Raw genomic sequence first — 25,382 nt, 5'->3', positions numbered from 1 at the left:
TGGAAAAGTAGATTTTTAATTGATGCCACATTTGTAGGAAAAATACAGTACAGTATACAAGTTCTCCACCATACTAAAGAGTTTAAAATCCTGTTATTAATGGTATAGAGGATAATTTTTGCAAATTTTTGAAAAGACTCGGCCTCTCCACTTTAAAAAAACAACATGAACATACACAACCATGTACCTGCTCCCAAGATGGAACGCTTATTAAACATGTGCAAGAGCATGCACAAGCCCATTTCTCCTTGTGCACACTGTTTAAAAGTTGGTGTTGGCATTGCTTATGCAAGCTTACTTTCCAAAAGAAGATTTACAATTTTCCACTATATGTAAGTGAAAATGGGGACGAGCACGTAGGACGGCATTACATAAAAATATCACCAGAATGATTGACGATTAGAGGACCACTTATTTTGAGGATCCATCTGGAAAAAGAACATCCTGCACTACACATTTAACTATTCCCTAATTATCTGTAGTATAAACAAGCTTACAGTTTGCCTTTGCCTTCTAACAAAAGAAACCTTTTTTTTAAAGTCAAGACAAAACCTCTTTCTTTGTCTATTTTATATGCACTCTTCTCTTTAAAGAAACTACAAAATTGTGAAGGAAAGGCACAACAAGCACAAATAAATGTTGGACAGAGAGCTCAGCAGCTACAACTGCTCACTAAATATTTCACTACAACCACAGCAGTACAGTGACAGCCTGCAGACACAGCAGGTGGTGTTACTCCTGCGGACAGATCAAGTGTTGCATGTAGGGAATCAAATTTAGGTCAGGCGGGTCAGACTGCTCCCTCTGACACAGTATCTGAACGGTTATATACACTGCTGATGTCTTGAAATGGTCCTGCTGCCTCATAAATTAATCTATGGAGTAAATGGGGCTAAAAGCGATTAATACAAATTTGGACATATTTAAGTTAATCAAATACAGTGGCTGCAACCACACGAAGCTGCTGCTCAGTTACATTGACTTATACCTCCTTGCAGGACATTGGTTCCCTCTGTTTTAGGTCTTTCTACACACTGTGATGCACGATCACTGGTCCACTACGAGGGCGCAACAGGACAGAAAGCAGGGTGATGTCAGCATAAACCACCGCCCTGGCAACAACCTCAGCCCAGCAAGAATGTTAATTAATGGAGCCCACAGATGGGAGCTAATTGTATTATGATTCAGTGTCCATGTTGTATTGGCACAAGTGCCGAACTGTATGTGGTGAAAGTGTGGGTACAAGTGGGTAAAAAAGACAGTGAGGAGGACAGAGCTGCTATGGAGGAGCTAGAAAGAAGAGCAAAAATGTGCATCTTTACCTTGCATTGTCCCTGCCATGGGATTTAATAAAATTCAGGTCTCTGTATTTGGACAGGAAGGCCACCAGCTGGTTATTGTTCCTGAAATAAAAAAAGAAAATTACTTAGCTTACTCTTGACTTGGAACATATGGTGAGTGTGATAAAGTGTAGGAAAATTGATTCTCCAGCACAAATTACAGGTTTGATGACTTTTTAGAGAACAGTTAAGCAAATGGGTTCATCTGTTACAGCCTAGTTGTAAAAGACACCTTAAAAAAGATAAATTATAGTTTATAACTGCCATACCACTTAGAAAAAAAAACTGTTTTTAAGTGTAAGCTCAACCTTGAAACTGAGAAGCTTTTTGAACCACTGCATGTGTCTGTTTTGATTTAATTAAAGTATTCTAAAAAAGATTTAGGCAATAGCATGTTTATCCAGGTTAAGAAAAAACGCAGTTTTAAAATTGACTCTGCAAGTAGGGGTAGTAAAGCTAACCAGTTCCTACCTTGAGTTAAAGCCTGTAATGTACTGCTATTAGAAGTTTACATACACCCAATATGGGCATGAAGGCCCTCATTCTTTGGCTTTTTTATCACATACATATAGTTAATACAATCTCTAACATTATTTGTTAACCATATTTGTTATGGTTTGAAGATTGGTAGGACTCAAGAGCAAGCAAAAAGTAGGCTATAGTTAGGCCAAGTAGTTATATAAACAGTTAGCTTAAACTATTTATTCACAGTCGGGTGTGTAGTATTGAGGAAAAAAATATAACTATTATTTGAATATGCTTTTCTAAAAAACTATTCTAAAACAAGAGAGATGACTAGACTGTGAGCCCTGATTTAAAACCACTGATTTTTGCGGACAATTTTATTACTAATTAGTATTTTTATATTAACATAAAGGATCAACATCTCTGGAATAATTGTAATTTTTACCTGGAAAAACTTAACAAGAAACCAGTACATCGTGTTATACAGTCTTAAGAAATCATTCTGTATATTGAGTCTTTTTCTTTTTGATGTCAGTCAATTGTCAAAAACCAATTAAAGTGTGTGCTTTGGTGTAGCAGTGGTTACTGAGCACGACCCATGTATGGAGGCCTTAGTCCTCCATGCAGGCGACCCGGGTTTGAATCCGACCTGTGGTCCTTTGCCGGATGTCTCTCCCACTCTCTCAAACCCCTTTCCTCTCAGCCTACTGTCGAAAAAACAAGCCACCAGTGCCATAAAAACTAATAAAAATAACAACTTCAATATATGTATTAATTTAATATTCTAGCTGAGAGGAAAAAAGATGGGGCAACAATACAGTTAATTTTAATAAGATATCATTTTAGATACAGGTGCTGGTCATAAAATTAGAATATCATGAAAAAGTAGATTGATTTCAGTAATTCCATTTAAAAAGTGAAACTTGTATATTATATTCATACATTACATACAAACTCATATATTTCAGATGTTTATTTTGTTTAATTTTGATGATTACAAATGACAACAAATGAAAATCTCAAATTCATCATATCAGAAAATTAGAATATTGTGAAAAGGTTCAAAATTGATGGCCCCTGGTGCCACACTCTAATCAGCTAATTAACTCAAACCACCTGCAAAAGCCTTTAAATGGTCTTTCAGTCTAGTTCTATAGGCTACACAATCATGGGGAAGACTGCTGACTTGACAGTTGTCCAAAAGACGACCATCGACACCTTGCACAAGGAGGGCAAGACACAAAAGGTCATCGCTAAAGAGGCTGGCTGTTCACAGAGCTCAGTGTCCAAGCACATTAATAGAGAGGCGAAGGGAAGGAAAAGATGTGGTCGAAAAAAGTGTACAAGCAAGAGAGATAACCGCACCCTGGAGAGGATTGTGAAACAACACCCAGTCAAAAATGTGGGGGAGATTCACAAAGAGTGGACTGCAGCTGGAGTGAGTGCTTCAAGAACCACCACACACAGACGTATGAAAGACATGGGTTTCTGCTGTCGCATTCCTTGTGTCAAGCCACTCTTGAACCACAGACAGCGTCAGAAGCGTCTTGCCTGGGCTAAAGAGAAACAGGACTGGACTGCTGGTGAGTGGTCCAAAGTCATGTTCTCTGATGAAAGTAAATTTTGCATTTCCTTTGGAAATCAAGGTCCCAGAGTCTGGAGGAAAAGAAGAGAGGCACTTCATCCACGTTGCTTGAAGTCCAGTGTAAAGTTTCCACAGTCAGTGATGGTTTGGGGTGCCATGTCACCTGCTGGTGTTGGTCCATTGTGTTTTCTGAGGTCCAGGGTCAACGCAGCCACATACCAGGAAGTTTTAGAGCACTTCATGCTTCCTGCAGCTGACCAACTTTTTGGAGATGCAGATTTCATTTTCCAACAGGACTTGGCACCTGCACACAGTGCCAAAGCTACCAGTACCTGGTTGAAGGACCATGGTATCCCTGTTCTTAATTGGCCAGCAAACTCTCCTGACCTTAACCCCATAGAAAATCTATGGGGTATTGTGAAGAAGAAGATGCAATACACCAGACCCAACAATTCAGAAGAGCTAAAAGCCACTATTAGAGCAACCTGGGCTATCATAACACCTGAGCAGTGCCACAGACTGATCGACTCCATGCCACGCCGCATTGCTGCAGTAATACAGGCCAAAGGAGGCCCAACTAAATACTGAGTGCTGTACATGCTCATACTTTTCATGTTCATACTTTTCAGTTGGCCAACATTTCTATAAATCCTTTGTTTTTATTGGTCTTCAGTAATATTCTAATTTTCTGATATGATGAATTTGAGATTTTCATTTGTTGTCATTTGTAATCATCAAAATTAAACAAAATAAACATCTGAAATATATGAGTTTGTATGTAATGTATGAATATAATATACAAGTTTCACTTTTTAAATGGAATTACTGAAATCAATCTACTTTTTCATGATATTCTAATTTTATGACCAGCACCTGTATTGTTTCAAATTTAGTTTCATGTACAAAAAATTTAAACAACAAAAATATAATTATAAAAACAACTGTGCAGGATAGATTAAGGTGACCCCATGGCCAACTCAGTATATCAGTTGTATGAAATATACACATTATAGCATTACTTTTAGTTTTTTTCTAAAAGAATGAATTTTAGTTGTGTATTGAAGAGCAGGTGGTAGGGATGATGCAAATAGAAGCCCCTTTATATTTAAGCATACTTTGCTTAACTGATGCTCAACAAAAAAAGGTTAAATAAAATAAAACAATCTTGTTGAATAAGTGTGTATATTTAAAAAATGTGTAAAAAAGCTATGAAAAAATATAGGCATAAACAGAGATATACAATACATGCTTCTATTGAAATATAAGAATCTTATGAAGAATTTAATCCTTATGATCAGTTTTTTTTTTTTTTTTTTTGTCAGAGCTGGGCGATATAGAGCAAAATAATATCTAGATACTTTTGAGTAGAGCTGCAGTATAAGGGATGAATAACTTTATTTCTGAGAATCCAGTAAAAAAAAAAAAAAAAAAAATTAACATGATTATACAAAGGTACTTGTAAATCAAAGCTTTGTTGCAAATGTTACACAATCATATCTTTTAACAAACAGCCATAGTTAAACATGGGAAATGGCTGAAACCAACCTTCTCCCATATGTAAAGGTACAATTAAGCACAACATATACCACCGTGATATAAACTATATACTATTAAGTTATATCTCAGTTGAAAAAATCTCAACATTTTTAAAATATCCATGTATTGCTAAGCCCTTTCATAAGTTACTCAAATTGTGAGTGATGGGGTCCTTCATGGGTCCTTGTGTTTGAGCTCTTATTGCTGCTTTAAATGGGCAGAAAAAAAAAGATGATGTACTGCATGTACTTCCATCATCCATAAATTTGTTTAAAGCTGGTGTCAGGCAGATCGGATGTGTCTCCTGAGAGATAAACTCATTATAAATGATGACCAAGGATGAAAATCCTTTTTTAATTCAAGCTTTGCAAGCTGTAGCTCTTAGTGTTCCTGTAAGGGGTAGTCAGATCAACCACTCACCACAAATATATATGTTTCAGCGCAAGAGAAACAACACAACAAAATATGTTTCCTTTGTACCTTTAAAAAAGCTTCCTGTTCAAATTAAAGTTTATAAACATCCACATTGCAGCAATAAAAACTCATTTGAAGCCAATGCTGGCTTTTGTGAGTGTTTGTAATACCACAAAACCAAACATATAAATCTCCATCTTAAGCGAGCACGGAAATGTTCCCCCTCCTTTGGACGAAAACAGATTTTAAATTGCAAATTGAACATACATCACGTCAAGCACTCAACTGGAAGAATGCCGCAAACACACAGGAATATTTTAGGTTTTTTAGGCAACTGTTGAGGTGCTTCGAGTCACACATACTAATCAATTAAAGATGTTGCCTGTATTACTCCTTTACTTCCTTCAAGCTGTTAAAAGCTATTTAGGATAACACAAAAGACTGCCGCTGTCCGCGGCTTTGATGAATGACTCCATGCTGCTCCGACGCTGTGGAGGGGTCTGCTTTCCCAATACAACGGCTAGACAGGCTGAAAGCTTTGCTCTGCAGGCTCTGCCTCAGTCAATGGTTTCAACATCTCATCTGCGTCGGAGCTTTTCACGTCGGCTGGGATTGTCTCTCTGAAAAAGAACAGCGAGGCTCAAGGTTCGGTGGGGGGAGGGACAAGTGCATATTAATGTCATTTTTCCCTGAAGGAGCAATTTCACAGCCTGGGGGGTTTATCTTAGGAGGTTGTGAGCCATAAAACCTAACGGATGATGTGATGCACAGACCTCTGTCTCCACCCCAACACACACAAACACACACCGTGTAACTACTGCTATGCACAGCGTACAGTTCTTGTGCAGAGACACACAATGCCTGCAGGAAAGTAGGTAGACATACACACATGCAGACAGAACCAGGGGAATTCATGTCAAGCTCCAGATTTGCCACCTGAGTGGTCACCCTGTCCACTGGGTGTAGTTTGCTAACTGTCAGCCCTATGGCCGCCCTGTCTCGCGCTGCTGTTCACACCAACAGACACACAGTCATATCTTGGAGCGCCATGTTTTCATTCCGCTTTGCTTTTAAATGTTTCACTGCAACCACAAACTTAAACCTATTTAGGAGGATTTTATGTCTCAGTCCAATACAAAGTAGGGCTTAACCAGAAAGTGGAGAGAAAAGAAAAATACTGTTCTCAAAATGTTCTGCTAAGGAAAGACTGAGAAGTCTGCTGCACAGTTGTTTTTCATTCCTGCTTAGTTAATAATGGCTGATCATTTAAAATGACGATTTTTGCTGCAGTTTAACCTGCTTAGCCTTTGATGTGAGGTTTAAAAAGTTCAGTCTAGGCAACTGGACATGAAGTTCTCTAGAAGACGTTTCGCCTCTCATCCAAGAGGCTTCTTCAGTTCTAGCTAATGGTGGAGAGCACTACTGATATGAATATACTGAAGATGTAACAAAGAATTAGGGGTGGACAAAAGGTGGGTGTGATCACTCCGACCGCAAATTTTCACAGATATATTAGCCTTTGATCCATTCTCTATCAGCCTTGAACATTTAGAATCACAAATGGAAAAGAGCACAGCATGATGGCGAACCTTGGTGCGTTTTTCGCAAATAAGGGCAGTCATGTTCAAAAAACTGTGCTAAAACTTTTGTTTGGATTGAATGCAAATTAAATGTTATAAGAAGATGTTGCCCTAAGTGCAATATTATCTGATCTTGTGAAGTCTTCTGGATTTTATAAGGTGATACAGAAAACTGTGCCCCTCCACCATCGTTTATTTCAATCAATCAATCAATACAACGATCAATTAATCAATAGATATTGGTCTTTTTTTCTTCATTTTCCCTATTTTGTCCATGCTAAGTGACATTACTTCCTTTTTTATCCCCTAAGCACATGTGCAGTAGTGTATGTCTGGTCATGGGATGTTGTATTTGTAAAAAGACACAAAGAACGTAATTCACTAACAAATTGAGCTAAAATAAATAATGAAAAACAAACTTAAGAGATAATACACCAGCAGAAAGTGGTCATTTTTTCAGGTAAACTCTGCTTTAGGGTCTTAAGGTGGAACAGGAATAAATAAAAATTAAAATAAAAATAAAAAAGGGGTTGCAAGTGGAAAAATCTTAAATAAAAAAGAGAGAAAAAAAAAGTTTACGGTCTTTAAATACTTTGCCTGCATTTGTATGTTATTTTACTTGATGTGAGGACAGAACCCTTTAATTCAATTCAGTTTATTTATATAGCACCAATTCACCTTTCATGTGTTCTCAAGGCACTTTACAGAGACGATTCAACCAGATCATGTAGATTGGTTCAACATTTTCTATTTAAGGAAAACCAGTTGACTGCATTAACTCATTGACTCGAAAGCGCTCCCTCACACCAAGCATGCTTGTAGAGACATTGGAGAGGAAAAACTCCCTTTCATTCCTCATTGTTTTTCAAACATGATCTAAAGTTGTATTACTTTGATGTAATGATTTATATTTATTTTCCAAATTGGGGATGGCATCTAATAGAACCAATGGAGTAACACATGAAGCTGATTAGTCAATCATTGCTTCATAAAGTTGGGATTTAGAAAGCATCCTTTTTAACCTGCAGCAGCTAAAAAAACAATGGGTATATGGGTAAAAAGCTGGGAAAGAAACCCATACTCCATAAGAAAGACAAACTCATCCTCCATCCAGACTAGACTCAAACTCACACAGACGGCAATGAAAACATAGATGGTATATGTCCCAGTAGGCACGCAGCAACCTCTATGTCGGTGAGAGTGACTTTGGGTTGCTTTTGAGAGCCATTCATGCAGCAGAACGGATATTGTCAGGGAATTAGAGGAGAAATAATGCTTGTCTCCACTCCCACTGATAGCAACAATAATAGGCAGAAAGTGCAGGGCCAAAGGGAGCCCCCCACAGTCGGCAGTGCAACATTGACATCTGTGGACGAAATTTGACCACACAAAAAAAGTGTTTTTAGGAAAAAGACTTCACATGCTGGACAGTTTGTCTTAAGGGTTAAACTTGTTGGGTGAATGGTGGTTCAGGATTATTTTATGGTTGCTTCATGTTTTTTACTGTAAAAAATCCATACTTTTCGTATTGCAAAATTTCAGATTTCTCTGTTGACTCACAGAGTAAGCAAGGAATGATCAATGGATTATTATCTATACCTAAAACTAATAAGTTCACAGTGATTTAATGATTTTAGTGTTAATCAGTAAAAAAATTGAAATAATAATATTAGTTGTGATCACTGAGTCCAGCACCGGCCATTTTTGTCCAAATATAGTAACACCTCACTCCTGACATCTTCCGGCAGTGACGTCACGGTGCGGTAAGCCAAAGGCCAACTACTAGACACATCTATAATTAACAATAATTATTTATAGATTTTGGGAGGACTTCATCTTTGAAATTTACAAGAGCTATAGTTAAACTGACAATGCCAACATGCATAGCAATTGGCTGTTGTAATACATTGGGTAAAAGTGGAAAAAAAAAAGTTATTTCACCTTTCCAATTCATGATTCACCACCGACGGGTTTGTCGTTGGGTTGCCAACTTGAAGAGGGAGGATTTGCCATTTAACTTCTGGCCAGAGACAATGCATGCAATATGTAGCCAACATTTTGAAGAAGAATGTTTTCAAGAGGACTTGGATAATAGTGCGTAGTGACAAACAGCAGATAGAGACCTGGGACTTGCTCAACAGCCGATGCCGCACCGTGACGTCACAAACAGGTAGGTGGAAGTAGTGTTCTTTGATAAACATGGATGTCTCCGGTAAAGCACATTCAAATGAAAATTACTCTTAATTAAAAACACTTATCATTTATTGACCAGTATGTAGTAATTTAATTTTTAAAACACTTTCAGAAGTTTTAATTCTGAATATGACCGGACTTCTCCTGACCTATAAGGTTCCCACTGGGGAGTGGTGCGCCCCTGGGCCTCGGACCCCTGGGCTCTCATCCGGGTCCAATTTAGACATGACAGACCACCGGCAAAGCTCATAGGATTGCTGCCGCTGCACCGTGGGACCCCGGGAGTATGGCCTCTGGGGTCAGGCCCCTCAGGGACTGGGCCCCATTTGGGTTAGGCCCCTTTGGGGGTCAGACTCCGGGTGTTCCCGTCTGCCCTTCTATGGTGGGTGCGGCCATACCTATGTCTGCCCTCCATGTTTCCAAGTGATCTTGTGTGCCTCTGGATATCTTGGGGGCGCATCACCTCTTTGCCTCCCTTTCCGTCTCTGTGTCTGTTGTATACGATTTAGTCCCTAAAAATTTTTCACTAAAGTTTAATATATAAGTATCAAGCTGAGCCTTATAGCAACAGTCATAATGGTCTGCTGGTGAAAGCAAAGCTACGGGGCTAACAGCTAGCTCTGGGACATCGATTCCCAGAACCATATTGTCAAAACAGGACACACACACAAAAATAAACTTATTTTGGCTTTTTAAAAGTATTGAATACCTCCGTGCTTCTCACTGCCCATCCCACAGAAGTTGCTGGTCTGTTGGCCTAGAACCAAACTTTTCAATTTCCAGCAAAAATGAAAACTGTCTCAATGGAAATATTTTAAACACAATCATAGTGTGCAGAGTACAGAATGGAAAGCCCATCACCCTATGATGGTGATGTTGTTATATAACTACAAGTGGCAAGCAACGAGCAGCATTTTAGCTAAGTAGTGGATTGCAGGCTACACCAGAGCAATATCAGCTTATTGTATTTTTGCTACAATATAAGAAACAGAATGGCAAAATCTTTTATGTTCCTCCACACTAAGTACTAAAAAATACTTAACATATTAAGTGCTATTTTTGCGTAAATAATTGTTTTAAATAAACAACTTGTTCATGTTATCGACATTTTAAAAGCCCTTTAAGCACTTGTTTTTGTAAAAAGACATTAAAACAAAAACAAATTCTTCATACCTGAAGAATTTCATACCATCTCTTTGCTATTGCAGAATAAGCAGATTAATTACACGGCAAACAAAGCACTGAAACTTTTTAGGCTGCAAAACCATGACCAAGACATGAATTGTGTGTTCTCAAGGAGAAAAGAAACCACCATTGCCCAGTGTAAATCACATTTCATAAATCAAGCTCCATAAATAGTTTACTGACTTTATATATATATATATATATATATATATATATATATATATATATATATATATATATATATATATATATATATATATATATATATATATATATATATATATATATATATATATATATATATATATATATATATAAAAGATCACAAAGGGGTTCACTTTTGTAAAAAAAAACAACCTGCATCTTTGCAAGAGTAAAAATATATATTCTCCGAGACTAGAAAGTCATACATTTTCAGGGAAAATATATTATTAATGCAGACATTTATGATACAAAACTGCATTGTAAAGCAATTTCATAAATAAAACCTGAAAAGGAAGCTTATTTATATTAGAATAATGACTCCGGGAAGCAAAGCAGCAATGAACGCCTAAAACTAAATTCAGGATACACGCCTGATATGGAGAGGGAGAGGCTGCAACATCTATACATTGAGTTTGCATCTTGGAGCATCATTTTGATGTATAAAAAGGAGCTAAATGTACAGCCTAAAACTAAAACTATATCTAGATGAACAGTGAAACCTAAAAAAGGTTTCTGACATTTTTGTAGCAGATGTATTTCTTTATTATCTCAAATAAGTGTTTTTTAGTTCTAGTAACCACCATGTCTGATGTGAGGCGTTTTAACCTCTCAGAATCAAAGCATGTATACTGTATATGCGCTATGTTTTTGTGAAAGTAGTTCCATAAACGTGAAGTAAAGCCAAATGTTTTACCCGTATGAACATGTTTTCTACCCTCAGATTCCTTTTAAAGATAGGAGAAATTGTTAGCTGAAAAATGCTGAATTGATGTCAGTTTCTTGCTTGAGGGTACTTGAGCAGCATTGTACTTACTCTCACTTCGGCTTCCACATAAGTTCCACTTAATAAAAATTTTACTTTGCAATCTTGATTCATGAACATGTTCTACCTAACCAAAGTTAAAATAATTCTTTTTATATATATTTACATCACGAGGTTCAAAAACATGCATTTTGTCTCTGATTCCCTGCCTCTAACCTCTCTTTCTTTCGGCCTTTTGCTGTCATTTCTGCCTCTCTGCTTCCTCTTTTGCTTCATCAGTCATTTTATTTCCTAGCGGACAGGGCTTAAAAAACTTCCACTGTCAGCTGTTTTGCTAACAGCAGCACAGAACACATGCAAATGATAGGAAATAAAAAAACAGCCTATTTGCAAATATCTTTAATCAGACTGTCTAACAAGCATTCAGAGAGGATACATCTGCATAGCGTTGCTCAAACAGGGGCTAAGATCAGCATTATTGACATGGTAAGACAAGCATCTGCACACAGCCCCCCCACCGACATACAGTAAAATCAAAGCACGTTAAAGGTAAGGCCAAAAAGATTAGACTGAATCAGCCCACAATCTAAATCCATGAATATTCCAGCTACTTCACTCCAGCTGCAGAGACATTGTGGCTCTTTCACCCAGTGGCCATTACAGCTTGTCTAAATTCAACCGGTGGACATCTGGCTGTGCAGAGGAGATAACTCTCTCCTTAATAGGGGCATTTTAATTGGCTGCTGTGGAGCTACATCAAAAACCCAGCAGACCCTCAAATCCCAGAAGGCCTGTAAACTCACACTAGTCATGAGAATTTCTTCTCCAAAAGGCTATTTCCATGACTTCATGTCTAGTCTGTGTAGACTTTGCAGCAGTTAATTACACTTTACAGCTTCTTAAGTGGGTTGTTTTTGAGTTGGTGGGGATGACTTCTGCACTGCGAGGTCCACATCAGGACCTGAGAAGTCAATGGATATTGACCTTAGGCAATTAAATTGCCATCAGTTTAACATGTAAGCTATTAAATGTAGTCAGAGGCTAGGAGGTAGATGCTTGGAGAAATAGATATTAGGGTTTGTATTTAAGAAAGCACAGGTTCTATGTCATCGATATGTTTGGTTTTACAGTGTTTAAAGCTCACAGTTAACAACAGCAGCATAGACTGGAGAGTATTGTATTTCTGCTGCATTGACAAAAAATAGGATAGTACTGTGGTGACACCATTCTTTAAGATAAATCATTTTTAACATTATACTGCAGTCATATTCATTTTATTTATGTTTACATTCAGCATGCCAATCAGTCGTGTTATGTTCAAATGGAGTTTGGATCAATATATCTACAATTTTTTTTAAGAGAGCCTGATGATATCAGTTAAGGCTATTTTCTGATAGGGTTTTTTTTATGTCTGGGTGAATCACTTATATGATCTCTTTTTGTAGAGAAAGGGTCAATGTTCCACAGATGAGCTGCTGTGAAAAATTGCAGTCTGCTAAAGACAATAGCAGTTTCTTAAGAAAATGCTTTTAACACCTGAGATTTATTTTCACTCCAAAACTTCTGTCCTGTTTCATAAATAATAAATAAGTGGACTAAGTAGATAAATAAATATAGAAAGAAATGACAGGTGGTTTAATCCTAAGGTTGAGCTTTTCTTTTTATTTAAATTTCCTTTGCAGTAACCACAAGTATGTCCATATATATATATATATATATATATATATATATATATATATATATATATATATATATATATATATATATATATATATATATATATATATATTTATATATATATATATATATATATATATATATATATATATATATATATATATATATATATATATATATATATATATATATATTTATATAGCCAAATGACCCCAATTCCAAAGGAGTGGGCTCCGTTTCAATTTGCATGTTTTCTAAGCAAGGACAAGGCTTTGTTGTGCTACTGTATGACTCAATAATTCAACGCTATTTCTGACATTTTGAATTGACAAAGCTTCCTGAATGGGAAGTGAAACCTCTTCAAACTTGGAGATAAAGTCCAGTGGATTGTTCTTTTTACTTTTTTGGAATGACTATGACCTGGATGACTGGGAATTTTAACCAGCAGATAATTTAGGTAGGAAGTAACAAACATAGTACAAAATTATATATATATATATATATATATATATATATATATATATATATATATATATATATATATATATATATATATATATATATATATTGACTCCTCATGAGCGAAGGCTGCTATAGAACAACAATTTCATAACTGGAAGGTGGAACTGAAGCAGCAAAGGAGCTCTGTTTCATACTTGTGATCTTTCAGTCTCTGTCATTGAAAATGCTGTATTTAGAACAGTTTGTTGTCATTTCGTACAACTTGATGTCAGGGTGAAGATCTAGCCCCTTTAGAACAGTTATTCCTAAAGTGGGTGTCATGACCCCACCTTGGGTAGCAAACCTTAATGGCCACTTTCGAAATCAAGACAAACAACAACAATGATTGGGAAAGAAAATGTACACTATCAGCCTTAAAAGAGATTGAAAACAACATGTAAAACAGATCAAACATGTTGGTAGTTGACGTCTTGTACTTGTGACATCCTTTATACTAACCGATGGTCTTCTCATCAATTGGGAATTCGATTCTGAAAAGTTTTGTTTTAGAACTTTCTGCTTTTTAGAACGCACATGGAGAAATTATATTTAGTTATGCTAGCAAGGCTTATCTTATTAAATGCTTCAAATATGATCCTAAAGCCTCTGCTCCAAATAGAAACATTTATCATTTAGAAAATGAATAACATTTTGACTGTCGTCCTTATATCTTTTGTTTAAGAAGAATGACTTCACCTAATCTCTAGGGGTAAAAGCTTAAAAAATACATAAGTTTGGAAATTGGAGAAGAAATTGTGATTGGTGCTTTTTAAAACAGTACGACATGGAGGGAATATGGCCTTAACTGTTTCGTGAAGTCCTCTATTACAGTACCTGATAGGGTAGTCGGCAGCGCTGAGATTGATGAAGAAGTCCCAACTCCAGTCCCTCATGGCCAGGAGGTCAGCCATGCTGCGCAAATACATGGTCAGCAAACTGGCCCCTCCCCAGATGGTGGACATGCGCCAAGGCGTCACCCTCACATTTGAATATTGGGAAGTCAAGGCCAGCACCTGCCTGTGCAAATAGTTGGAGCGCTGAAAAACATAATAGAGACACAAGCATAGGAAATAATCTTTTAGGGAGGCCCTTTTCCTGTTTCAAACTGTGCTTCAGGTTCTCCGTGGCTCACCTGGTCGACATGGATGTAGTAGAAATGGGAGGTGTGGTAAATGGCTTTAAATAGACGCTGGAATTGGCGTGAAGCTCGTCCATGAATCACCAGAACAAACGCTATTCTCACTGGTTTCAGTGGAAAGCTCTCCACAGAGTCTTCATCCCACTGAATGTTCACGTTGGCTTTACCTGTACACGTTAACAGACAGCATGGGAATAGTTATGCAGGATCCTTATCTATTACAGTATATATACAGTAGTTCATCATGGGGAAGGAGAAAGTTAATACAAAGACAAATTTATTGTCTTCTTTAGATGTAGTTAAATCACATATGTTTGGCAATTTCACCAATATCTTTCACGTAGAATTTAAAGGAAACATGTAATACCATGAGAACACTTGAGTTCAGCCTGTTCAGACACACTGTTTGTATGTATTTTAATATAAAATGTAAAATTTAAAGACAGCACTAAGGTAATAGTGCACTCCTGGCACAATGAATGTATTGCAGCTAGAAAAAAAAGGAGAGAAAGAAGCATTATGCCCAGATTTGTCACATTCACAAAACCAAACAAGATACTGAAAACAATATGTTATACCACAGAAGCACAACCCTCGTAGTCACTCATCAGTTATAATGTGATTAAATTGGAACCATTTCAATTATCCTAACCACATTAAAAAAACAGCTGTAACCACTGTCCTTACAGAGACAGGAATACTGTAAGAGTTTCCTCAGGGATCTAGGGCGTAGCTTAGAATGACAAGCTGCCATCATTCCTTTCATACCAAACTCCCTAAAGACTCCCTGGACATTGCAAAAAATGACAATATAAATAAGGGCACACACACCCTGATCGTAGCCTGTCAAATTAAACAATTTATACAGTCCATGGAGAGTTGTTTAAATCCCAACTTAGCTGCACCGCTTGGTTTTCTACCAGGCTGGACAAACCCACAAAAAAAAAATCATACAAGCATGTCTGTTAAAGGCCTTTACGCAGGATGTGGTGTTCACGTTGCTTGCCACTTTCTATTGACTGCACATCTGTGAACCAAGGTCAAAGTTCAGCATATTTGACTACAGCGTGTGCGGGACCTTTGCTCGGAGCAGTGCTTTTGCACTCTTTCAGAAAGCAGTGTGCACTGTGAGTCCTTATAAGATACAAGACCTTTTGAGATTTTTAACCTGTATCCTAAGAATAGAATGGAAAAGCTTTTACCCCCCCTGCACCCCCACCCACTCTAACATTATCACAGACATTGTTGGTTTCTGACTCTTTTCTAATCACAACACATATACACATAAAGATTTCTGTCCCATAGACACTCTCAAAGGAGATTAATTTTCATAATTTGAGGCTCCTGAGGGCCTGTCTGTGATGCAGACAGTAACCTGAGGGAATGCTGACATGTGGACTGTTTATTCCCCTAAAGAAGGAAAAAAAAAAGCCCTCTCTGCTGGCCAAGATGCCTTCTAATTGCACTGCATTTTGGTACATGTATCTGTTATTTCTATATTCTATAGAAATATCTGTATCTACTGGAATTTAAGGTGGATTTATTGAAAGATCAATGACACGACCTTGGTTCTAACTGGCCTTGTAGCCTATCATCCACCCATGCTTAGTTCTTGCTGTACCTTTGTCTGTGTGTGTTTAGGTGTGTTTGTGTGTGTGCACTCTGAGGGAAATCTGCTCCGGGCTGTATCAGATTGAACAATAATTGGTGGCCGACTAAGAAGATCCGCTGGCTAGCTTTGCAGTTGGATAATTGGACGGTCGCTTCTCAAAGCACACCAAGAAGTGTGAGTAAGACTGGCTGGCTGAACTAATGAGCACTTCTGTGTGCATGTGTAAGCTTATTCTTTTTTTTATTGTCAATTCAGTCAACCTGTTCATCTGCAGAAGAGCAGCTTTGTGTGCCATAGTCTCTGAGCAGACTGTGTACCTGAGCTAAGAGTTTGCTATCAATCTTTGAAACTGCCTTTCCCTCATCTGCTATCATCCTGTTCTCTTCCTCCATCATCCAGTGTAATGTCTAGCTCTGACACACCCTCCATCTTAACTGTTCATATAACAGGTTAGAAGAAGAGCTGAGTTAGGTCACAAACGGGATGTACCAAACGGCATTAAAAAAGGTCTCAGGCTTAGCCTCTGCTGCAAAACAAATCCAGTGAGGTCTGCAGATACAAACTGGTTATGAATATTTATATTCTTTTCATTGACTAATATATTTTTTATTCCCAGGCATAAACTGCCATTATTATTTCTATAGATCTTTCCATAGATTCCTTATTGGATTTGAGTATGCACTAGAGCTGAAACAATTAATTGTTATTAATCGATTATTGAAATAATCGTCAACTTATTTAGTAATTGAATAATTGTTAGCTGCAGAGTAGAGATTCTAAAACATGCTTTTAGCTGAAAGAGCGACCCACCTAGAGAAGCAATTATATCAAAACTGTACAAAATGTAAAGATTTTACATTTAAAATAAAAAAAACACCTTTTTGTCTGTCAAGATGCTCTATCCAGAACTCCTCAAGTGGAAAAGTTTTAGTTTCACCGGGTTTAATTAGTCAAAAAAATAATCAATAGATTAATTGATTTGCAAAATATATTCATTAGCTGCAGCCCTAGTATGCACTATGACCAAATCATTCTAACAAATGAAAATATAGTGGTTGTCTGCTAAAAGGTGAACACCAACTCCAAAACTCTAACAGGTTTTCTTTTAGAAAAAAATCAGTATGCCCTGATTTAGTCTCCATCCATTTTCTGTCTCTGATGAGGAAAAGGTTATTGACTTTATGTGCAACACGAAAAGTACAACTACAATTGAGCTTTGTACAGATGTGTCTATCAAGCATATGACTTGAGTAACTACATAACACCATGATTATGCAAATTGTTTGGTAGAATAATATTTTGTTAATATTTGAACTATAACTGATTCCGTTCTTCGTCTGCAATGGCCAGCTATGCTCTATCTGATCACCTCTATTATGACATAAAGCTATTTTTTATTTTTTTTTGCTGTCTATGCATTTTGTAAAATGAATAACACATTACTACGTGTTTAGAATCGAATAAGATTTAAAAATTATATTTTACCAATTCCTACCACTTTGTTAGTTACTTTTTCCCGACAGGCCCACTCCCACCAGGAAGAACCAGCTTATTGATTCAGAGCTGCGAGGTGCAGTCACTTCATGGTTAGAAAAGTAAGCATATCAAATCACCAAGGGTGAACATGTTCTCCATAAATTCAACGACAAATACAGAAATAACACAATTGCTAATCTTGCTCAGGCCCCAAGGACAGAATGCTGATCAAAACCAAATTGGGCATATTTTAGCTAACAAGGTCAGGACTTGATTGGGAATAAAGCGGAGATAACACGTTGGCAGTCAGCCGACAGACGAGGAGGAAGAAAAGTGATTAAATTTAGTTGCGGTGTTGTTACAACCAAGTCACTAGGGGAGAGCCCCTTCAATTTCTTTGTCCCTTTTGATCAAATTGTCTGTTTGAGTGGGATGCGAGTTGCTGTGCAAAATGACCAGGCACAGACAGACGACGCTAAGGCTGACGTGGGAGAGGGAATGCACCAAAGTTGCGAAGTCATTGTGCTTTGTCAAGTTATAACAACATGAGCAAAGAACGAAGAGGTATTTCAGCAGAACAGGCAGGAGGTATAATAGCTTTCTCCTTCTCTCCTGCTGTCCGCATTGCATTCAGTCCACTTCCTTTTTTGCGCTTGCATGTATGTGTATGCAGTGTTCGCTAAACATGTCTGCTGATGCATGCTACACTGCTGGTGCAACAGATTTTGTTTACAAAATCCACAACCAGCCTGCAGATGTCCATAAATTTGTGAGTGTAGTGTGTCTGAAAGAGACGAGGAAACCTGTGTTCTGTGGCCAGCTTGATGAAACAAACCGAGAAACCAATTTGGAGAAAACACAAGTACCATCCCAATTTTGTCCAACTGTTTACTTGACCAAGTACACATGGTGGGGGGAGCGGTGGTGTCGGGGTGTGTGTGTGTGGGTGTTGAGAGGGTACCTTGACTTAGATGAAAAATTGCAATTACAACAGTAATTTGTGGAATGGTTATTTTCTGTTTCCTTAAAAGGAAAAAAAAAGCTTACACAGCACAGATTAGGCAGGTCTAACAGAAAATAAAAATGGAAAAACAAGACAAAAAGACTGGACACCTTTCGGAATATTTTTAACAAGATTTTCTCTTTCAGATAACTTCCCCCTGCCCTTTTTTTGATATGTGTACAGCTCTAGTTATGATAAATAAGAAAAGGCTGAATTCTATCCCTTGTCAAATTTTGCTACTTTTGTATAAACTGTGCATTAAATGTTGAAGTTATATCATTTATATCTACCTACTGTATTTATAGTATCATGACATGTCTTAACAGGGAAGCTTAAAAGATGTCAGTTTAATTTTATCAAAGTGATTATAAAAAATGGGTATAATAAGATATGCCTTGCTAGCATAACTAAAATAATTGTCCCCTTGTGTCTTCTTTCAATTTTTGTTACACGTTTCTCACATAACCAAGCATGTTTTAATATCAGACAAAGCCTGAGCAAACAGAAAATGTTGGCTGAAAAAGATCAGACTTTATCACTGCTTGGCCTGGAGACTTAATAAAGAACTTAAAGCTACAGTGTGTAATAATTACAGGGATATACAGTCAGAAATGTAATATATTATACGTAACTATGTTATTTTATCATCATCTACGAGCTCAGCCTCTTAACCTTAATATTTGCGTTGCCTTAGAATTCGTTATTTATAATTACATAGGAGCGGGTCTCGCAGCCATGGAGGCAGACATCTTTGCGCTACGGCAGCGCAGAGCCAACAAACTAGTGATTGCGAGATCGACAAAACGTCACAACGATGTAGAAAAAATAACGGGTATATTTATTATCTTAAGTCTACATGAAATCTATACCCTACACAGACTAATGAAATACTATCTGTAAAATTATCTATGTAAACAAACCTCATCACTTGAGAAGGTAGGTGATGCGGACGTCGTGGAAGACATTTTGTCCCGTAACGCTCGCCGTACATTTGGGAGGGAGAAGCGGTGGGGGGGAGATGTTCATGTTGCTGCAGTCTGCAGTCTGACCGCTAGATGTCGCTAAAAGTTACACACTGTAGCTTTAAACAGAAACTGTCTGAAAACATGATGTAAGCTAAAATATTTGGGCAGACTATCAATATTACTTCAAATATACACAATAACAGGATGATACAAGACAAAAAAGAACAGGACTATATTAAAACCCCTTGGCCAAGTCAAGGTCAGTGCTTATGATTGAAGAATAGAAAGGCACTGAGCAAAATCTTCCATCATAGAAGAATTCCAAGGTGGAAATAACTGGCACAGAAAAAACATAACACAAAGGACCATCACATTCTTGCCAAAAAATAAATAATAGTATCTTAATGACCCGCACAACTTTTGAAAACATATTATGTGGACTGATAAAACAGGGTTGGAAATTGAATGAAGGTTTGTGTCGCGTTACATCTTGGCCTGCTTTGCTGTTTCACAGCCTTAATGACTTATTGTAAAGTGTAAAATTCTGCTTTGTGGTCCGTTTGAAAACCCATGCCAATAAGGAACCGGGTTTATGCAACAGGAGAATGACTCAAATCACACAAACAGGGCGGAGTTCGGAGAGGCCATGGAGGAGGACTATCAGTCGGCCTCAAGAGTGCTCTGGCAAACCGTCTGCAGCCTTAGGAGGGGAAAGCCCATCAGCCAGGCTGAAGTATCTGAGGTAGTTAGAAAGCTTCTCAGGTGGCAGGGCCCTGGGGGTGGATGAGATTCGTCCTGAGTAGTTGTAGGACTGTCTTGGCTGACATGTCCCTGGAATATCGCGTAGCGGTCGGGGGACAGTGCCCCTGCATTGGCAGACTGGGGTGGTGGTTCCTCTCTTCAAAAAGGGTAACCGGAGTGTGTGCTCCAATTACAGGGGGAACACACTCCTCAGCCTCTCCGTTAAGGTCTACTTCGCCAAAGCAGTCCACATGTGTTTTGTGGACCTGGAGAAGGCTTTCGACTGTGTCCCCCGTGGTGCCCTGTAAAGGGTGCTCTGGGAGTATGAGGTCCAGGGACCTCTGTTAAGGACTGTCCACTCTCTGTATGACTGCAGCAGGAGCTTGGTTCGCATTGCCGGCAGTAAGACAGACCTGTTCCTGGTGCATGTTGGTCTCCGCCAGGGCTGCCCTTTGTCACCGCTTCTGTTCATTACAATAATGGATAGAATTTCTAGGCGCAGCCAGGGACCGGAGGGTTTGTCTGATTTGGGAACCTCAGGATATTATCTCTGCTGTTTGCAGATGATGTTGTCCTGTTGGCCTCATCAAACCAGGACCTCCAACGTGCACTGGGGTGGTTTGTAGCCGAGTGTGGGGCAGCCGGTATGAGGATCAGCACCTCCAAATCCGAGGCCATGGTTCTCCACAGGAGAAAGGTGGACTCCCCTCTTTAGTTAGGTGGAGAGGCCTTGTCTCAAGTGGCGGAGTTGAAGTATGTCAGGGTCTAGTTCACGAGTGAGGGTCGGATGGAGCATGAGATTGATAGATGGATCGGTGCAGCATCAGCAGTGATGCGGTTGCTGTTTAGGAATGTCGTGGTGAAGAAGGGGCTGAGTCGGGAGGCAAAGCTCTTGATTTACAGATCAATCTGTGTTCCAACCCTGACCTATGGTCATGAGATCCGGCTAATGACCGAAAGGACAAGATCGCGAATACAAGAGGGTCAATGTGTCATTTGGTACAAATAAAATTACTTTTATTATTGTCGGCAGATTTTTTTTCCTAGTCTAAATGGTACTTTATTTTGAAAAATGGCCAGATTCACTCTATTACATGCGGAATTGACTCACTCTTGAGAGAAGTACACCATGAGACTGTAGGTTACATGAAACCTCCCACTGTATACTCCAACTGTCTCATGCAAAAAGCTCAGGGATCCCAATGATTCACTGCTGTGAGTAGTTTGTAGACTGTTTTACTGGACTTTGTTACCATAATGACCAGTGAGTATTATAGTTACAGAACAGTCCATGAAAATTTTGTCTGACATTAATCTGGTCCAAGGCGCAACAAAGTTTGGGGGCCACTGTTTTAGAGCATATTTTACCCTGTAGTGTTCATCTACTTTTTATTCCCATAGAGATCAGTCCAGGTCAAATGCCTCAATGTTTAATGGCATCTTTCTTGGACAAAAACTCATTGATGATGCAATCAATCTCTGTATTTATCTCCAAATGAACTTAAATATTGCTTAGTCATATGAAATGGATTTCTACTGTGGATGTTGATGGTTTAAAGGAACTTCTGTAGAAATCTGTCTCATAGCAATTCTGGAAAAGTTTCTAACTGAATGTTAGAGGCTCTGTTATTGAATGATCTGTTGAAGAGGATGATACATTTTTTCCATAATGCTCTTCATTTTATGAAAAAAAAAATTATTTAGAAAATACACTGATTCAGTGTTTAGCTTATCCTAATTTCTTGGTAGAGAGATGAAATGCAATCCTGTCTTGATGCTTTGGTCTGTCTTTTTCCTCGAAGAATCCAATAAGATAGCTATTCCAGAGGTTAACTTTGTGTACTTTCCAAAAGCTGTGAAGACAATCACCCCTTGTAGTCAGACACCCACTTCCCATTTCATAATTTCAACAAACATACACACCCTGAGACATAACAAACAAAATCACATGGCACACTGGGAGCAAGCTTCATTTTTTGTAAATACTAATTCCAATATTTCTACAGGAAAATTTTTCTTCAAGGGAAATTTTATAAATTCAAGGAGTGCAAAATTTTTTTTCAAAGAACTTCTCTCCTAATTTTTTGTCTAAAGGTGTTTTATTTTCTCAAAGGTTTTATTTTAAGGATTTTTCACAATCAAGATTTAACAATAACACTGAAAGATGATTGCAATTTCTATACCAAAGAAAAAAAGAACAAACTTTCTGTTGCAACTATTCTGTGTTTCAGTGTGCTACTTTGAGCAGGCTGTTACAGTACTCCTGACCTACAGCAGTCTAGGTCACTAACATATCACCCAATATTCTTGATTAAAAGCTCAAAATGTACCACTTATGAATACATTAATCCATGACTGTGGACAATGCATTTACCTTCAATGGGGCAGTAACGAGTTACTGCATCAGGCATCAGCTGGCCCTCCTTGTGTCTACAGTAGACCTCAGCAATCTGTTGTCTACACTCCTTGGTCTTGGCTCTAGACAGGGCAGAAATGGCTTCCTTGCCGCTAATCTCACACTTTGGTGGCTGATCGTACGTCACCTCCAGTGTCGCTGTAGTTGCCTGCTTCCTGTGTGGATGCTGGTGCCTGTGCTGAGACTGGGCAGGTTGGGCCAGAGAGGCACGAGTGTGCTGCTGCAGACCTCCAATAATGCCATTGCCATCAGGATAGGAGGCATTGTTACCCATTTCCAGTGACTGGTGAACTATGGACAAAATCTCATTGGAACTGCGGCCCAGTCTAGGGGAGCTGTCATGCCAGGCTTGCTGCTGGACGTGTGCCTTCCCCTGAAGACGTTCTCGCTGCTTACTGCTGGTGGCCCTTATGGATTGCCGGTGTGAACGGGCACCAAAGTTGCTATTATCTATAGTTTCAAAGTCTTTGGGCACTGAGTTCTCATTGTTGCTGTCAACTCTACTTTTCTCCTTTGGCCGATGGGAGTAATATCCATCCTAGACAGAGAAAGGTGGAATAAAGAAGGATAGAGAGAAGTAGAGGGGTAGGATAAATGCATGTAGATGGGTAAGAGGAAGAGCAGGGAGAAGACAAACAAGAAAAAACAAGATCAGAACTGAGTGCATACCTTGCATATCAAGTGTTAGATTGCCAATCAGCATGGTATCAATGACTAGGCAACACAGCACTGAACTCTGAGGCATGAAATAAAGCAGCAATGTAACACAAGGTGTTACGTACCCAAGGTGATACCGGTGTTGGGGCTCCATTGCTCCATGCTATTATCAGATTAACACGTGCTTTCAATTAAATTTCCCTTTAAATAGGCACAATGCTCCATAAATAAAACACCAAGTGAGAATACAGGGACAAAATATGACTGAGAGTGAGCAAAGATGTTGATGTATATGTGTGTGTTCTTTTATTACTGGAAACAAATAAATATGCAAAGAAACTGCAGATGCAATGTGTCTGACTGCACTTCTCAGCATGGCAGCATATTGAAGATAGTCTCAGAGTGAACATGATTATTTGAATGTCCCCGTCCTGTGCTTTTTCAGTAGAATAGGCTGAAAGCATTGGGGGGCACAGGGCACAGCAGAGCGATGGAAAACATGGTGAGTGACAGAGCAGTGGAAGATGAAGGACCACTGGCAGAGGGTACCGGCTGTGTTGACTTTTCAGCTGAAATGCGCTATGATGCATGAAACAAAGAAAAGTAAAAAAGTTGCCCCCACCCTGCTGCCATGCACCCTCCTAAAGAAGCTAACCTGAAAGTTGAAAGGGAAAAGTCAGGATGAAAAACGCAATAGCAAAGACCAGCAGAGAAAAGAAGGACCACACATTGCTTTTATAACCTTTTCAATATTGTGTTGGCCTATACAAAAACACATTTTTGATATTCTTATATGAACTTTATGTGGCAAAACAACTCAATGTAAGATATAACAATAAATTAAGTATGGACAATATTTTAATATAAGTAATACCACATTATTATTGTGTTATGTTCAATTACAACGATATATCAAAAATTTTAATACAAATTACAGTCTATGATTACAGCTTTTGTCACCAACTGACCTTTGAGAGTTTTAAGTAGTTTTACCGGTTTTGCTTCTTCAAGCAAATATTTATTTATATTGGAGGAGATTTGTAAACATGGCAAATACTGTAACTGTTATAAGATTGTATCTGTTGTGGGCATTCTTTGAAGTCTTATTGACGCTTTTATTTTCTTTACACTGATATTGAAATTATATCATATCCTCCAAGATTAAGAAATATATTGTGATATAGGTTTTGGTCATATATTACTGACAATGGAAATATGAAAAGTGGCATGCCGCTTTACTAAATCCTACTTCCGAATCACAAGTTGGTCAACTACATGTTGGTCTATGAAAACAAAAAAACAAAAAACAACAGCGAAAAATCAAATAATAACATTAGAGTTTTAGTAAAGTCATAATAAAGATCCTTTTGTAGGGTTTTGACACTTTTTCCAGGCACTGTATTAGCAGGTATCATAGACGGCTGAAAATGTGGCATACAAGAAGGAATCAGAAGCAAGAGAGGTGAGAGGCACAAGAGACAAGTGAGATTGTTTAAAAATGTCTTTCCACCCCTGCAGCCTGGCCTGTTATCGCCCCATCAACATTTCCTCGCTGTAAACACCTTGTACCAGCAGAATTACAAAGGTGACACACTTCCACGCTAAAAGAGAGAGAAGCGGAATGATATTATACAGCAAAACACAAAACTGCAGCAAAAACAGAAGGGGAACGACACTTTCGTTGTCATTCCCTCCTTGGCGGAGGTCTGGTTCTCACTAAATTAGATGCATTTAAGCTGTCTGCTTCTCTTCTCGGAATCTCTGCCTCTTCCCTTGCTCTTGCCCTTCACACTTCTCTTCACACATCCTGGTCCCTCTCCACTGCTCCTCTTCGATCATCTCTCATCCATTTTTCCTGCAAATCTCCCTCCTCTTCTCTAATCATCTGCTACCAATTTTTCCTCTAACACCTCCCTTTCTCCCTCTTCTCA

The 25,382-nt window shown here is 38.4% G+C and overlaps 1 protein-coding gene across 1 annotated transcript in view; it reads right to left on the bottom strand.

The window, feature by feature from the left end:
• LOC119787083 (xylosyltransferase 1-like) overlaps nt 1-25,382 on the bottom strand; it is a 122,422-nt gene that overhangs the window by 40,144 nt on the left and 56,896 nt on the right. The window contains exons 2-5 of the mRNA XM_038290713.1: nt 22,753-23,332; nt 14,576-14,748; nt 14,278-14,480; nt 1,323-1,403 (exon numbers count right to left, since the gene is read on the bottom strand). Coding sequence (XP_038146641.1) covers nt 1,323-1,403; nt 14,278-14,480; nt 14,576-14,748; nt 22,753-23,332 — 1,037 coding nt within the window. The remainder of the gene's footprint in view (nt 1-1,322; nt 1,404-14,277; nt 14,481-14,575; nt 14,749-22,752; nt 23,333-25,382) is intronic.

Source organism: Cyprinodon tularosa, unplaced genomic scaffold (genome assembly GCF_016077235.1).
Source record: "Cyprinodon tularosa strain WSP-4 unplaced genomic scaffold, ASM1607723v1 ctg287, whole genome shotgun sequence".
Lineage (NCBI taxonomy): Eukaryota > Metazoa > Chordata > Actinopteri > Cyprinodontiformes > Cyprinodontidae > Cyprinodon > Cyprinodon tularosa.
The sequence above is the reverse complement of the archived record's forward strand: the minus strand, read 5'-3'. Positions and strand labels throughout refer to the sequence as shown.